The sequence below is a fragment of the Pleurodeles waltl genome, chromosome 10 (assembly GCF_031143425.1).
Source record: "Pleurodeles waltl isolate 20211129_DDA chromosome 10, aPleWal1.hap1.20221129, whole genome shotgun sequence".
NCBI classification, from domain to species: Eukaryota; Metazoa; Chordata; class Amphibia; order Caudata; family Salamandridae; genus Pleurodeles; species Pleurodeles waltl.
The window spans coordinates 884,809,470-884,826,296 of record NC_090449.1 but is presented as its reverse complement, the minus strand read 5'-3'; the positions used below and the strand labels follow the sequence as shown (position 1 = coordinate 884,826,296).

Here is a 16,827-nt window from a genome sequence, read left to right as displayed (position 1 = left end):
ATCTCTATACCGGATGACATGCTGTGTGTCCTGAGGCTCAACCCTTTTTTAAATGATACATTCTGGGCAGCTCATGGGCAGCTCATGGGGTAAAGAACATAGTCGAGGGACAATCATTCGGGAACACCACATACCAATAACTTTTACTATTCTTCACATAGCTGTTGAAGCACTCACCCACGCACTAGCCACACCTCTCCACAATGCAGTGCTGCACTTTGATCATTCCAAGTTCCTTAACCATCAATTAGGGAGCTGGAATGACTGAATATGCCGAAAACAGAAGGGGCGGATAATGATCTTCCTTTGCATACATCTTTTTTGAGAATGGAATCAAAGTAGCATTTTATTCTACACAGAGAAATGACTGAAGCTGCAGGTTGCACGAGATACGGGACATATTGGAGCAGAAACTGGATGGCTATTCGTAAAATGGTGAAATAGGAAAGTCTCCCGTTCACATTTGGAGCACAAACTGCCTAACCTCTATCCTCCCTGGGCAGCTGCGCCATTCTGCTGCTACCTTCCTCCAAACCAGAAATGCCCTCGGTCTTCAGCTTTAGACCTTATCGTTTGCATTTAGCCGTCTGAAATCAAACTATTTATAAAATAGTGCACGGTCTTTACACTAACCAGGATTAAACACTATATAAAGTGCTAGAATGTTACACAAATTTCATAAACACATTACTTTGAGTTGATTTAATATATGAAAAAATGGCTCAATTGTTTACAAAAATACTGAAAATGTTACACAAGGAGTAATAACTACAAAGTATGGAAAACAAACTTGAGGTAATTACGAAAGAAAATCAACTCAAGGAATGGAGGTCACATGCCGCGAGACATAAGGAATTTACATATGAAAATCTTATTTTATATTTGCTTTTATAAAATTGAAAGAATATATTGTACACGGAGCACTGAAATCTTGATAAAATGCCTAATGAAGCAGCAAGTTTTCATAATTTGCAATTTATGTCTTAGAATCTAGACGTAATCTGGAATGCGATGCATGCTCATCCACACCATCTTCAGACGTTAGATGCTCATAACACACATTATGAACTGAAAAGAAAAATGAACAATGTTATAATTAACATATTAAACTCCTCTTGGTCCACAAACCTACCACTTGGTTTATTTCCTATTTTAACATATTCTACATGCATCTGTATACAAACTATAAAGTTAAATTACAAATAATTATATTTTTGATTCCAAAGAAGTTCAAATGACCATGCTGTATCAGCAGGTACACGGTAAAAGCACTAAATATGAAAATCACACACGAAAGCATAAGCACGGAAGCAGCCACTGTACACACACAGAAACAAAATGACCATTTTAGAAGGTAAAATGCAAAACAGGCTCTACCCAAATACTTTTAACCCAAAGAAACTGAATATATATTTTCAACATTTTAACTATTACCCTTGGAAAAGTAAGGTATTATCTACTCAGTCCAGTAGACCCTTCTCTACGCTTGCAAATTCCCAAATCAAGACAATAAACCGCTTTAGAGCGAAAAAGAAAGAACAGCGCGTCGCTCGTGTTGCTCTACACACAACAGCACATTCTTTGAATTTCCAAAAAGGTTCACAGCTCCTGATGAAAATGAAAACATTCTGGAAGCCCACTGATGCATCTGTGACGGAGCAGGAAAGGTAACAAGCACCAGCGATGAAAGAGGGTCCAATAGACATATGCACTAACTTTATGTTAAGCCAGTAGCTCACTCATATTATTTCCAAACTGTGACAACGCTAGAGTGGGAATGAAATTATGCACGGTGTGAAACCTTGGGAGGAGGATAAATTAGAAGAGAAATGGAGTATGGAACACTTCACTAGAAGCCACCATAATTCTCGAACATAATAGGAGCACCTATGACCTCATTTTGCACCTACTGAAAAACAGAGCCTACACACGCAGCACAAGGCTTTGGAAAGCAGGGTGGCAGACGTTTTTAGCAGGCCAAAACCTGAAAAGAAAATGTTGCTTGCCACCTAGAATACTTCTGTATTTAAGCAGACCAATTCAGGCACCTGAATAGTTTACATCATGAACCAGGCTTTCAGGCTAAAATTATTAAGACCATGCAGAAGGGTAACCATACAATCAAATTTAGAATGTATAAAACCATAAACAGGTCTTGAGGGCTATGTTAAGGGTATGCAGGTCTGCATGAAAGTGAAACATAGCCCTGCCAAATGTATTGTAATTTATGAACATGACCTACAATGTTAGGTCCAGGGCAGAACGCAAAGACAGTAACAGTACGTTCAATGTAAAGCTACAAATATCCATTATAGTTGCAAGTACAGCCACCACATGACGTGCCAGATGACTAGAATGACAAAGTTCACACACAGCCCAGTTATGCGACAAAGACGATAGTTGTCCATATCTTCAATGTTTTTAGCGGAATGGATTTTCTCAGCGGATGAGACTCTCCCTAGGGATTTTAAGATCCAGGATACTATGAACTCACAGAAGGAGTCTCGGAGTATATTTGCAGCAGAGTAACAGAATAGAAGGGTGAATCTGGAAAGCCCAAGGTTGATCAACTCCAAAATGTATGATCCAGCTGTGGTATTCCCTGAAAACAATGCTACCTAGTGGGTTTTCTGCTATTGAATGGCAAAGTATGAAGGTGCACCTTGTCCTTAACAAGTTAAACAAACTTCTAGAAGGCATAAGTTTAAGGTTTATGCAAAAAACAAAATCAGTACCTCACTCTCCCACAACATGGCAATTGCTCTTCTAGGCACAAACTTAAGAAACGTGATAACCTAAGAAGGGGGTTAACGTATCCTTAAAGATCTGGTTCAGTTCGGGAGTGTCACAGTGAATGCCTTAGTTGGAATACCTTCTGTGACTGCACTTGTCCAGAAACGCACACTGGGGGAAACCTTGTTCTCATTAAAATGAAATCCTCTGAGATGGGGTAATGAGCAGATGAAGACTGATTACCTTTCCATAGACACCCGGAGGGCCCGGTAGCCCACAGGACAGCTGTCAAGGGCCAGACAACCAAAGTCAAGTTGTAAATTAATGGACCACAAAGAAACCTAGTCTGAATAAATGTGCATGTGTATAAAGGTACACCAATTTTAAAGACTTACATCATCATATGAAAAATTCACTACTCCTTGTTGAGCTGCATCACGTCTTCTAAAGGTTTCTGAAAGATACAAGCAATTTCAATATGAACATTAGCAAAGAATGACAACAGCCTCTGCAGAAGGTATTTTCAGAATTACAAAAAACCATACCAATGTTGAATAAAAAAGTTTAAACCCAAAGTAGTTGCCTCCCAAAATAATTAACTTGCCTGCATTTTTCATCCCTACCACTGGACTTTTAAAAGAAGATAAAAGTATCACCAGCATCTCCAAATAACCTTTAACTTAGTAATCTCAAAGGTCTAATTAGATATATGTTTTCAATGTTATACTTCACATTGAGATAGCTTGATGTAGCGCTTTATCTTGCCATCACCAGGTGCAACACGCTGCTATGGACAGAAAAGGGAAGTTGATATGTTTTTACACACCATCATCTTCAACAAGTATCATGGCAGGTTTAGCATCCACATTAAAGCACTTATTTTGCCTTTAATACCTCAATGGTAGTTAAACCAAAAAAAACAACAACAAAAAAAATGGGTGAGGTCACAAAGGGACTGAACAAACGGAAACAAAACTTTTAAACTGTAGTTCAGTTTAGGGCCAACTTTGAAGAGCTTGATCTCAACACACCTACATTTGTTGAAACCAATAAGAGAAACAAGCTACTTATTCAATGAGATTTCTTCCTGAGAGGTATTCTAAAAAACTTTTGGTATTGGGGAAAAAAAATAATAATAATAATAATAATAATAATAATTAAAAAAAACGTTACCTACCTGTAATCCTAGTACGCCATCTTAAAAGAACCTTTTTAGGTTTGGTCTATAGACAGCTCCAGTTGTTCATGTTGGGAAATCCAAAAAAAAAAAAATACATATGCATGTGATGAGGATGCTTTGGACCAGCCCTCTTCATCCATGGTCATTCATATTTTGCTTCTGCCCACTATAGTATAAAGCACGGGGGACAAAGGGTCGGCCCGCTTCATTATTTTACTCTTTTGCAGCACGAGTTGTAGTGTGTGGCCTCAACAGGTGCAAATCTACCAAAAATATAAAGTGCACTTCACTGCTAGAGATAGTGGGGGAAATGTTTTTTCCCTTTTATTTTCTTTCCTTTGTATGTATGTAGGCATTAGTAGTCTTAAAGCTGGGAAGCAACGTGATAATGTACATTATGTGGGGTGCTGAGACACTAAAGATTATGCACATCAAGTGTGAATTACGCAATGCACATTTAAAATTTCTTTTAGTAGTTTGGCAGGCTGTTGACATCTCTACATCAGTTTCACTTTCTCAGTTCCTTTATTTGGTTCTCTAATTTGGCGTAAAGTATTTTTAAGGCCTTCATCTGAGGGGCATGAGATTTTTTAGGATCTTCTTTGTAACCATCATGAAAAACATTCTATTGATTCTCCTTGTATTTTCATGATGTGAAACCAGGTATATGTATCCATGTGACATGGTGGTGTAACAACCATCCACTAGGAGTTTCAAGTCAAAGGGGTTGCGGAAGGATTGTATATGAATCAAGAAAACTCCAAGCTACAAAGTGGTGTTACAGTTTAGTAACGTTTCTCTTTGTCGCAAGCGTTGTAGATCACAAGCGGTCCATTGAGGGTAATTTAATACCCTCCTCCGCTAAAGCTGTACTTGATGGAAAGCAGTAGCTGTAGTAATAAACAGAACCTTGAAGACAGTTTGACTCAGTTGTTATTCGCTCCTTGCACGGATATCAACACAATAATGCTTGGCAAAGGTGTGCATTGATGACCATGTTGTGCCTCTGCAAATATCTGCTAACAAAACATTTCCAAGGGAAGCACAGTGGAATTTTTTACGTGTAGAATTAGCCACCCAAGATGCTCTTATCATGTGCAAAAAATACTAAGATACACATTAGAATCCAGTGCACACTCGTGCCATAGGTTTACCTCGGTACGGTGAATAAAAGGCAACAAACAAGTGACATGTCAGAGTACAACTTGTGAGTGGAGTTCTAGTTTGTGGACTCAGCGAGTGATGCGTCTTTGGAGATGGTCACCTGCAAAACTTGGTCAGAAAAGAGCTTGCCCTGCAACAGGTTGTTTCGGTTCCACCACTGTAGAGAACGATGTGTGCTGGCCCTTCTAAATACATCTTTCCAGTGAAGCTTCACTTGTGACCATTGTGCAGAGTCACTCTTGAAGTGGATATAGGTGTAGCTCAGGGTGAGGGACTATGGCTATACAGGAGGCTATCATATCCAAGAGGCGCAACACTCTTCAAACAGAGCACGAAGTGGCTGCAAAAGAGCCAGTGGGGCTCCTGGAATGCCACCACCCTTTGATCACTTAGGTAGGCCTTGGCGGTGACTATGTTTAGGTCAAACCCCAGGAAGGGTTTGGACGTCAAGAGGCTGAGGCAAGTCTAGTGCCACTGACTTGGATGGATGGGTAAGTCTCCTTGCTGCAGCAGGGGAACCATATAGAAATGCTCCAAGAGGATGCATCTATCGAGAGGCCTGAGATCAAGGACTGGCCTGAGGGAGCCATCCTTCTTCAGGATGAGGAAGTACAGGGAGAGTAGCTGTCTATACCTCAGTGTTTGGGGGCAGCACTGGCTCTATGGTTCCTTTGTGAAGTAGTGCCTGGACCTCCTTCTGCAGTACAGCAAGGTGTTCTCAGCTGAAGGTGAGTGCACATGGTGGGATGTTTAGTGGGGTTGGAGTGAGCTTGATGCAGTAGCTGTGCTACTTAATAGATAGGATCCACCGCACCCTGGTGATTTCCTCCTAATGGGGAAGAAATCATTGGAGCCTCACTCTTCCTATCCCTCCCGACTAGTGCGGTGTGATCAAGAGTAGAGGAGTGGGTGTGGGAGGGGAGCTGGGGGAATCAAGTTAGTGTTGGGAGGTAGATGCTCTCTCTCTTGGAGTTATAACAACAGAGGTTACCCTTCTTCCCTCTTGGTGACAGGAGGGGAGCATCACCTGTGGCTTGGGCTGCTGTTATGGGCGGTGGCAACTATGAGGGAGACATGACCTCCGATGGTGCAGGCTTGAACTTTTTCATTCCTCAGTATTACTGTACTGGATTTAACCTCTTCGCTGCCAGGCCTTTTCCCCCTCCTGTGCCGGGCCTTTTTTTGCCTATTTGGGGCAGTTCGCGCTTAGGCCCTCATAACTTTTTGTCCACATAAGCTAACCAAGCCAAATTTGCGTCCTTTTTTTCCAACATCCTAGGGATTCTAGAGGTACCCAGACTTTGTGGGTTCCCTTGAAGGAGGGCAAGAAATTGGCCAAAATACAGTGAAAATTTCGTTTTTTTCAAAAAAATTGGAAAAAGTGGCTGCAGAAGAAGGCTTGTGGTTTTTCCCCTGAAAATGGCATCAACAAAGGGTTTGCGGTGCTAAACTCAGCAGCTTCCCAGCTTTCAGGAACAGGCAGACTTGAATCAGAAAACCCAATTTTTCAACACAATTTTAGCATTTCACTGGGGCATACCCCATTTGTGCAATTTTTTGTGCTTTCAGCCTCCTTCCAGTCAGTGACAGGAATGGTCATGAAACCAATGCTGGATCCCAGAAACCTAAACATTTCTGAAAAGTAGACAAAATTCTGAATTCAGCAAGGGGTCATTTGTGTAGATCCTACAAGGGTTTCCTACAGAAAATAACAGCTGAAAAAGAAAAATATTGAAATTGAGGTGAAAAAACCATCAATTTTTCTCTACTTTTACTCTAACTTTTCCCTGCAATGTCAGATTATCGAAAGCAATATACCGTTACGTCTGCTGGACTCCTCTGGTTGCGGGGATATATAGGGCTTGTAGGTTCATCAAGAACCCGAGGAACCCAGAGCCAATAAATGAGCTGCACCCTGCAGTGCGTTTTCATTCTATACCGGGTATACAGCAATTCATTTGCTGAAATATAAGGAGTAAAAAATTGCTATCAAGAAAACCTTTGCATTTCCAAAAAGGGCACAAGATAAGGTGTTGAGGAGCAGTGGTTATTTGCACATCTCTGAATTCCGGGGTGACCATAGTAGCACGTGAATTACAGGGAATTTCTCAAATAGATGTCTTTTTTACACACACTCCTATATTTGGAAGGAAAAAATGTAGAGAAAGACAAGGGGCAATAGTACTTGTTTTGCTAATCTATGTTCCCCCAAGTCTCCCGATAAAAATGGTACCTCACTTGTGTGGGTAGGCCTAGCACCCGCGACAGGATATGCCCCAAAACACAACATGGACACATCACAGAAAACAGAGCTGTTTTTAGCAAAGTGACTAGCTGTAGATTTTGGCCTCTAGCTCAGCCGCCACCTAGGGAAACCTACCAAACCTGTGCATTTCTGAAAACTAGAGACCTAGGGGAATCCAAGGAGGGGTGACTTGTGTGGCTCGGACCAGGTTCTGTTACCCAGAATCCTTTGCAAACCTCAAAATTTGGCTAAAAAAAAAAACACATGTTCCTCACATTTCTGTGGCAGAAAGTTATGGAATCTGAGAGGAGCCACAAATTTCCTTCCACCCAGCGTTCCCCCACGTCTCCCGATAAAAATGATACCTCACTTGTGTGGGTAGGCCTAGCACCCGCGACAGGATATGCCCCAAAACACAACGTGGACACATCACAGAAAACAGAGCTGTTTTTAGCAAAGTGACTACCTGTAGATTTTGGCCTCTAGCTCAGCCGCCACCTAGGGAAACCTACCAAACCTGTGCATTTCTGAAAACTAGAGACCTAGGGGAATCCAAGGAGGGGTGACTTGTGTGGCTCGGACCAGGTTCTGTTACCCAGAATCCTTTGCAAACCTCAAAATTTGGCTAAAAAAACACATGTTCCTCACATTTCTGTGGCAGAAAGTTCTGGAATCTGAGAGGAGCCACAAATTTCCTTCCACCCAGCGTTCCCCCACGTCTCCCGATAAAAATGATACCTCACTTGTGTGGGTAGGCCTAGCGCCCGCGACAGGATATGCCCCAAAACACAACGTGGACATATCACAGAAAACAGAGCTGTTTTTAGCAAAGTGACTACCTGTAGATTTTGGCCTCTAGCTCAGCCGCCACCTAGGGAAACCTACCAAACCTGTGCATTTCTGAAAACTAGAGACCTAGGGGAATCCAAGGAGGGGTGACTTGCGGGGCTCGGACCAGGTTCTGTTACCCAGAATCCTTTGCAAACCTCAAAATTTGGCTAAAAAAAAAAACACATGTTCCTCACATTTCTGTGGCAGAAAGTTCTGGAATCTGAGAGGAGCCACAAATTTCCTTCCACCCAGCGTTCCCCCACGTCTCCCGATAAAAATGATACCTCACTTGTGTGGGTAGGCCTAGCGCCCGCGACAGGATATGCCCCAAAACACAACGTGGACATATCACAGAAAACAGAGCTGTTTTTAGCAAAGTGACTACCTGTAGATTTTGGCCTCTAGCTCAGCCGCCACCTAGGGAAACCTACCAAACCTGTGCATTTCTGAAAACTAGAGACCTAGGGGAATCCAAGGAGGGGTGACTTGCGGGGCTCGGACCAGGTTCTGTTACCCAGAATCCTTTGCAAACCTCAAAATTTGGCTAAAAATACACATGTTACTCACATTTCTGTGGCAGAAAGTTCTGGAATCTGAGAGGAGCCACTAATTTCCTTCTACCCAGCGTTCCCCCAAGTCTCCCGATAAAAATGATACCTCACTTGTGTGGGTAGGACTAGCGCCCACGAAAGGAAAGGGCCCAAAACACAACGTGGACACATCACATTTTTTTTATAAAAAGCAGTGCCTACCTGTGGATTTTGGCCTGTAGCTCAGCCGACACCTGAGGAAACCTAGCAAACCAGTGCATTTTTGAAAACTAGAAACCCAGGGGAATCCAAGATGGGGTGACTTGCGGGGCTCTGACCAGGTTATGTTACCCAGAATCATTTGCAAACATCAAAATTTGGCCCAAAAAACACTTTTTCCTCTCATTTCGGTGACAGAAAGTTCTGGAATCTGAGAGGAGCCACAAATTTCCTTCCACCCAGCGTTCCCCTAAGTCTCTCGATAAAAATGGTACATCACTTCTGTGGGTAGGCCTAGCGCCCACAAAAGGAAATGGCCCAAAACACAACGTGGACACAACATTTTTTCACAGAAAACAGAGGTGTTTTTTGCAAGGTGCCTACCTGTGGTGTTTGGCCTGTAGCTCAGCCGGCCCCAAGGGGGGGGGGGGGGAGAAATGCCCTAAAACAAATTTGCCCCCCCAACCCCACCCTCCCCCGCCGGGAGCGACCCTTGCCTACGGGGTCGCTCCCCCTGCTTGACATTGGCACCAAAAAACAAATCCCCGGTGCCTAGTGGTTTCTGCCCCCTTGGGGGCAGGTTGACCTAAACTCAGCCAATCTGCCCCCAAGGGGGGCAGAAATGGCCTAAATACAATTTGTCCCCCAGGGGAGCGACTTTTGCCTGATGGGTCGCTCCCCATCTCTAAAAAAAAAAAAACAAAGAAAAAAAAAAAAGAAAAAAAAGAAAAATTCCCCTGGCGCCTAGAGTGTTCTGCCCCCCCCCCCCCCCCCCCCCGGGGGCAGTTCGGCCTAATAGGCCGATCTGTCCCCCGGGGGGGCAGAAATGGCCTAAAATAAATTTGCCCCCCCCAACCTCCACCCCCCCCCGGGAGCGACCCTTGCCTACGGGGTCGCTCCCCCTGCGTGACATTGGCGCCAAAAAACAAATCCCCTGTGCCTAGTGGTTTCTGCCCCCCTGGGGGCAGATTGGCCAATTTTAGGTCAATCTGCCCCCAGGGGGGCAGAAATGGTCTAAATACAATTTGCCCCCCAGGGGAGCGACCCTTGCCTGATGGGTCGCTCCCCATCTCTAAAAAAAAAAAAAGAACAAAAAAAAAAAAAACACAAAAAAAAAAAATTGCCCTGGCGCCTAGAGGTTTCTTCCCCCCCCTGGGGGCAGATCGGCCTAATAATAGGCCGATCTGCCCCCAGGGGGGGCAGAAAAGGCCTTCCCAAAAAATTGCCCCCCCCTGGGAGCGACCCTTGCCAAAGGGGTCGCTTTGTTGCGTGACATTCGCGCGCAAAAACAAACTCCCTGGTGTCTAATGGTTTCTGCCCCCCTTGGGGGCAGATTGGCCTTATCAAAATAGGCCAATCTGCCCCCCAGGGGGGGCAGAAAAGGCCTTCCTAAAAAAATGCCCCCCTGGGAGCGACCCTTGCCCAAGGGGTCGCTCCCTTTTGCCAATTTCAAGAAAAAAAAAAAAATCCCTGGTGTCTAGTGGGGTTTCAAAAGCCGGATTGCAAGCAATCCAGCTTTTGAAACCTGTGAGAGACTTCAAAGGGAAGGAAATACATTTCCTTCCCTTTGAAGCCTCTCGGGGCCTCCCCCATGGGATTGAAAAAGAAATGCAAAAGCATTTCTTTTTCAATCGTGCTGGAAGCTCTGCTTCCAGCGCGATGGGGGAGACCCTGTGACTAATCAGCTCGCGCGCTGACGTCGCCGGGGGGGGGGGAAGGGCTTCCCCTTCCATCCCTGACTTTGGGGGGGGGGGGGGGGGGGGGGGGGGGGGGGGGGGGGGGGTCGGGGATGGGAGGGGAAGGGCTTCCCCTTCCATCCCTGACTTGGGGGGGTGGGGGGGAACCCCTCAGAGGGAGCGAGAGCGCTCCCTCTGGGCTGTGTGCCGAGGACGTAGTGGTTACGTCCTCGGCACAGCAGCACTGTGCCGCAGGACGTAACCACTACGTCCGCGGCACAGAAGGGGTTAACAGGCTCCTTGAAAACTTGTGATGTATACTAGACCATGTACTGTAGCATAAGGAGAAACTGGAGAGGGTATTTGGTTCTTGACAATGTCTCCACTAGGAAAAGTCATCCTCAGAAGAAATATGCATGTCTAACTTGTGACAGGCAGCAGTACTGGATGACACGGATATGTGGTGGTGGCCTGGGGGGGGGGGGGGGGGTTTGTTTAGGGGGAAGCTCCAACAGGGACATGCTGAAAGTCGGGGTCCCCTCGAAGCTACACTTTAGGTCCTCCATGGATCATCAGTGAAATGAGGATAGATGGTGACTCCAATGTCCTCTGCTGGAGAGTAGGGATAAGGACTGCATGAATTGGATTAAGATTCTGGTGACCAATGTGTGGAACTCACAAGGGTTGAGAGAGTTGGAGGTGAAAAGCTGGCAGCATTGTTGTAAGGAAATGCCTCCTTGGCATGGTTGCCCCCTGACTTTTTGCCTTTGCTGATGCTATGTTTACAATTGAAAGTGTGCGGAGGCCTGCTAACCAGGCCCCAGCACCAGTGTTCTTTCCCTAACTTGTACTTTTGTATCCACAATTGGCAGACCCTGGCATCCAGATAAGTCCCTTGTAACTGGTACTTCTAGTACCAAGGGCCCTGATGCCAAGGAAGGTCTCTAAGGGCTGCTGCAGCATGTCTTATGCCACCCTGGAGACCTCTCACTCAGCACAGACACACTGCTTGCCAGCTTGTGTGTGCTAGTGAGAACAAAACGAGTAAGTCGACATGGCACTCCCCTCAGGGTGCCATGCCAGCCTCTCACTGCCTATGCAGTATAGGTCAGTCACCCCTCTAGCAGGCCTTACAGCCCTAAGGCAGGGTGCACTATACCATAGGTGAGGGTACCAGTGCATGAGCATGGTACCCCTACAGTGTCTAAGCAATACCTTAGACATTGTAAGTGCAGGGTAGCCATAAGAGTATATGGTCTGGGAGTCTGTTTTGCACGAACTCCACAGCACCATAATGGCTACACTGAAAACTGGGAAGTTTGGTATCAAACTTCTCAGCACAATAAATGCTCACTGATGCCAGTGTACATTTTATTGTACTGGGAAGTTTGGTATCAAACTTCTCAGCACAATAAATGCACACTGATGCCAGTGTACATTTTATTGTAAAATACACCCCAGAGGGCACCTTAGAGGTGCCCCCTGAAACTTAACCGACTGTCTGTGTAGGCTGACTAGTTCCAGCAGCCTGCCACACTAGAGACATGTTGCTGGCCCCATGGGGAGAGTGCCTTTGTCACTCTGAGGCCAGTAACAAAGCCTGCACTGGGTGGAGATGCTAACACCTCCCCCAGGCAGGAGCTGTAACACCTGGCGGTGAGCCTCAAAGGCTCACCTCCTTTGTCACAGCCCAGCAGGGCACTCCAGCTTAGTGGAGTTGCCCGCCCCCTCCGGCCACGGCCCCCACTTTTGGCGGCAAGGCTGGAGGGAACAAAGAAAGCAACAAGGAGGAGTCACTGGCCAGTCAGGACAGCCCCTAAGGTGTCCTGAGCTGAGGTGACTAACTTTTAGAAATCCTCCATCTTGCAGATGGAGGATTCCCCCAATAGGGTTAGGATTGTGACCCCCTCCCCTTGGGAGGAGGCACAAAGAGGGTGTTACCCACCCTCAGGGCTAGTAGCCATTGGCTACTAACCCCCCAGACCTAAACACGCCCTTAAATTTAGTATTTAAGGGCTACCCTGAACCCTAGAAAATTAGATTCCTGCAACAACAAGAAGGACTGCCTAGCTGAAAAACCCCTGCAGAGGAAGACCAGAAGACAACAACTGCCTTGGCTCCAGAAACTCACCGGCCTGTCTCCTGCCTTCCAAAGAACTCTGCTCCAGCGACGCCTTCCAAAGGGACCAGCGACCTCTGAAGACTGCCCTGCTTCGACGACGACAAGAAACTCCCGAGGACAGCGGACCTGCTCCAAAAAGACTGCAACTTTGTTTCAAGAAGCAGCTTTAAAGAACCCTGCAACTCCCCGCAAGAAGCGTGAGACTTGCAACACTGCACCCGGCGACCCAGACTCGGCTGGTGGAGAACCAACACCTCAGGGAGGACCCCCGGACTACTCTACGACTGTGAGTACCAAAACCTGTCCCCCCTGAGCCCCCACAGCGCCGCCTACAGAGGGAATCCCGAGGCTTCCCCTGACCGCGACTCTCTGAAACCTAAGTCCCGACGCCTGGAAAAGACCCTGCACCCGCAGCCCCCAGGACCTGAAGGACCAGACTTTCACTGCAGAAGTGACCCCCAGGAGTCCCTCTCCCTTGCCCAAGTGGAGGTTTCCCCGAGGAAGCCCCCCCTTGCCTGCCTGCAGCGCTAAAGAGATCCCTTGATCTCTCATTGACTTACATTGCGAACCCGACGCTTGTTCTAACACTGCACCCGGCCGCCCCCGCGCCGCTGAGGGTGAAATTTCTGTGTGGGCTTGTGTCCCCCCCGGTGCCCTACAAAACCCCCCTGGTCTGCCCTCCAAAGACGCGGGTACTTACCTGCAAGCAGACCGGAACCGGGGCACCCCCTTCTCTCCATTATAGCCTATGCGTTTTGGGCACCACTTTGAACTCTGCACCTGACCGGCCCTGAGCTGCTGGTGTGGTGACTTTGGGGTTGCTCTGAACCCCAAACGGTGGGCTACCTTGGACCAAGAACTGAACCCTGTAAGTGTCTTACTTACCTGGTAAAACTAACAAAAACTTACTTCCCCCAGGAACTGTGAAAATTGCACTGTGTCCACTTTTGAAATAGCTATTTGTGAATAACTTGAAAAGTATACATGCAATTGAAATGATTCAAAGTTCCTAATGTACTTACCTGCAATACCTTTCAAACAAGATATTACATGTTAAATTTGAACCTGTGGTTCTTAAAATAAACTAAAAAGATTTTTCTATAACAAAACCTATTGGCTGGATTTGTCTGAGTGTGTGTACCTCATTTATTGTCTATGTGTATGTACAACAAATGCTTAACACTACTCCTTGGATAAGCCTACTGCTCGACCACACTACCACAAAATAGAGCATTAGTATTATCTATTTTTACCACTATTTTACCTCTAAGGGGAACCCTTGGACTCTGTGCATGCTATTCCTTACTTTGAAATAGCACATACAGAGCCAACTTCCTACACTTGTCATTTGGCCTTATTAAGGCGCAGGCCGCAGAGGACTGTCTGCTTGTGAAGTGTCCTCTAAGGCGAGTCGCCACTTTTCAGGGAAAATATTGCTGGATGAGATAGATTTTACCGGTGGAGAGGATGGATAACAGTTCATTGTTGCCAGACATCAAGTTTCTTGTCCAGCTTCTAGAGAATGGGTCTCTCTTTGGAGTTGGCTGAAGCTGGTCTTGGATCTGAAGCTTAATTAGGTAACGAGGTGTGCTTAGGCTCAAAGGCCAATAGGGGGCAGGGGCAGACGAGGCTTCTAGCTGGATCCAGTCTCCGCTTTGACACCTTGCCTCTGTGCCCATGAAGCCCAAGGGCAGTGTTAGAACTGGTGGCTGTGGTAGTTTGCACAAGGGACTCAATGCTTGACCCTAGTTGGGTTAGTCATCAGCCAAGGTGTGCAATCACTTGGTTTTTTGGGGGAGATTCTGAGGACCTAGGATCAGAAAGCTGGTGTCAATTGAGATGGATAGAGCATCTTCAAGCGTCCCTTCGTCCTCTTAGACTTCCTCCTCTTCTGGCTCTGAAGAATCAGAGCCAACAAACTAAGGGCCAGAAGGCTTGTCATATTCCTCCTCCTCAGTGCAGAGTGGAACCAGGCAACGAGCAATACGTTTTGTTATGGACCCAGTGCTAATCTCTCCGAAGCTAAAGAGCCATTTTGTTCATGAAGACTGAGGAGGAGTCCCAGCACATGTTTTGGTCTGGGAAGTGGCACAGATTGCATATGGTGTAGGGGACATCCCAGGTGTACTTTGAGTAGCACAGAGGGCATCTCCTGAAGGGTCATCACCTTCTATGCCTCTTCATTATCTGGAGTAAGTAAGGAAGATGCAGAGCTCTGAAGTTCAGGGTGGCCAAAAGCCAGTATTCTTCAATGATGTGTGGAGTAGGTCAAAGGAGAAGGAAGAGTGGAAAATCTTTACAGAAACAGGAATGGAAGCAACACATCCTGGGATCATAAACATTCAGCAACAAACGTGTCAAGACCAGGAGCTATCAATACCGGTCGGAATCCAACTGATGAGAAAGACAATGAAATAATGGAGATGATGCTCATGCACGTACACAATTAGAGGAGGGATGAGTCACTGATACCTTGTGACTCAAAATATTTCTTTGAAGAAAAACAAGTTGCAAAAGTCTGAGCCCAACACTAGATGACAGGAGTATGCACAGCATGCAAAGCTACAGCTATGCATTCATCTGGCAAAAGATTGCATTTGCCTTCGATCTGCCACCCTATACAAGGATGAGAAGTTAATCTTGCATTTATCTTTCTAGACCAGCAGTGTCCCCTAACCCAGTTTCATGATGACATTTTTTCTAACATGACATTATAAATAAGTTGCTTGAATGGATTTCAAACTGAAAGTTCAGACCCTGAAAAAAAACAAAAATTGTCCCGGAAACATTTTATTTGTCAACACTGGCAATAACACTGGGGCAAAGTGTTGACAACGTTAATGGTTTATTACAAGCAGAGCTACCATCCCTTTGAGAGATTCTGCTCCATCGCCTTTTGCTCTAATAACTGATATGGTATTTAGATGATCCTAGATCAGAAAATGGTTTACTTGACTCATATCAATGCTATCCAGTTGCTCGTTTCTTTATCGAGGAAGGGAGATATTCCCATTTTATTTACCAACTAGGGTTCCGCATTTGCCACTGGTATTTTAAAACTTTAAAATACATCTTTTCTCTTAAAAAATATAGAGACAATCTTCTATCATACATTTTCCGATATCCTAGGTACATAAAGCAAATATAAAAACATACCTCTCATCTATTACTATATAGTTGATGAATTAATTTTCAAAGAAATGCATAAAGAAGCAAGGCAGTACTGAAGAGTGCCTTAATAAATTTTTTTTTTTTTTTAACTCAGATGAGCTAAGCCTCCACCCGATGACTGGATACAGCCTCTGTAGAGTGAACAATGTACGGGGGGGGGGGGAGGGGTTAACTTTACAGTAAGCCTCCTCTTGTTTTTACAAAAATATCTCCCTGCAAGAAACATGGACGACTTGAGCATAGAAGTCTAAAAAGTATCAACATTGACATTTAAATACTGCAATTCAAACACTTATGGAAAGAAGAGAATGCCAAAGGGCTACTAAAAGCTTTTATTTCCGTGAGCAGCTGTGATAAATTGAGATAACATGGATGTTTCATGCTCTCAGTGACAGACAGATATTGTTTGGGTCTCCTATCACATAGTCGCAGCTAGAGTAGTACATCTGGTGTGAGGTCAAAAAATAAACCACTACTTCCTGTGTATTCATTCTATATTCTCACAGTTGTGAGAATGTATTGATATCCATTATTGCACGCTAAATATAAAAAGTGTTCAACGTGGAGAAACAACACACTGAGCATTTTAAAGCACTTTGTTTCTGGTCCAGGGAGGACCTGGCCTGGCAGTTCAGGCTGGATTGTTCCAATAGGGAACAGGGTCAACACTGATTTGCATATGGCTGGGTCCACACTGGAATGGCATGGCAAGCAAAAGAAATGATGCATCTAACCCAGATCTGTGACGGGGGGTGAATGTTTGACTTGTTCTGCATTCCGTCCATCATCGGTTGTTTTTGCACTTTCTGAAGTGGCATTTCTTCCATGGTAATACAAATCCACCTACACCAATAATGAAAATGTCACTTACCCAGTGTACATCTGTTCGTGGCATCAGTCGCAGTAGATTCGCATGTTCTGCAATAGCTCGCCATCTGGTGTTGGGCCGGAGTGTT

At 45.3% G+C, this 16,827-nt stretch overlaps 1 protein-coding gene across 2 annotated transcripts in view; it reads right to left on the bottom strand.

The window, feature by feature from the left end:
• Positions 1 to 687: 687 nt before the first annotated feature.
• SRI (sorcin) overlaps positions 688 to 16,827 on the bottom strand; it is an 84,039-nt gene continuing 67,899 nt past the window's right edge. Inside the window, exons 7-8 of one of the 2 annotated variants that reach the window (XM_069211600.1) lie at positions 3,129 to 3,187; positions 688 to 1,068 (exon numbers count right to left, since the gene is read on the bottom strand). In XM_069211600.1, coding sequence (XP_069067701.1) covers positions 1,042 to 1,068; positions 3,129 to 3,187 — 86 coding nt within the window. In that variant the 3' untranslated portion in view covers positions 688 to 1,041. The remainder of the gene's footprint in view (positions 1,069 to 3,128; positions 3,188 to 16,827) is intronic. The other variant, XM_069211601.1, reaches the window with a different exon arrangement.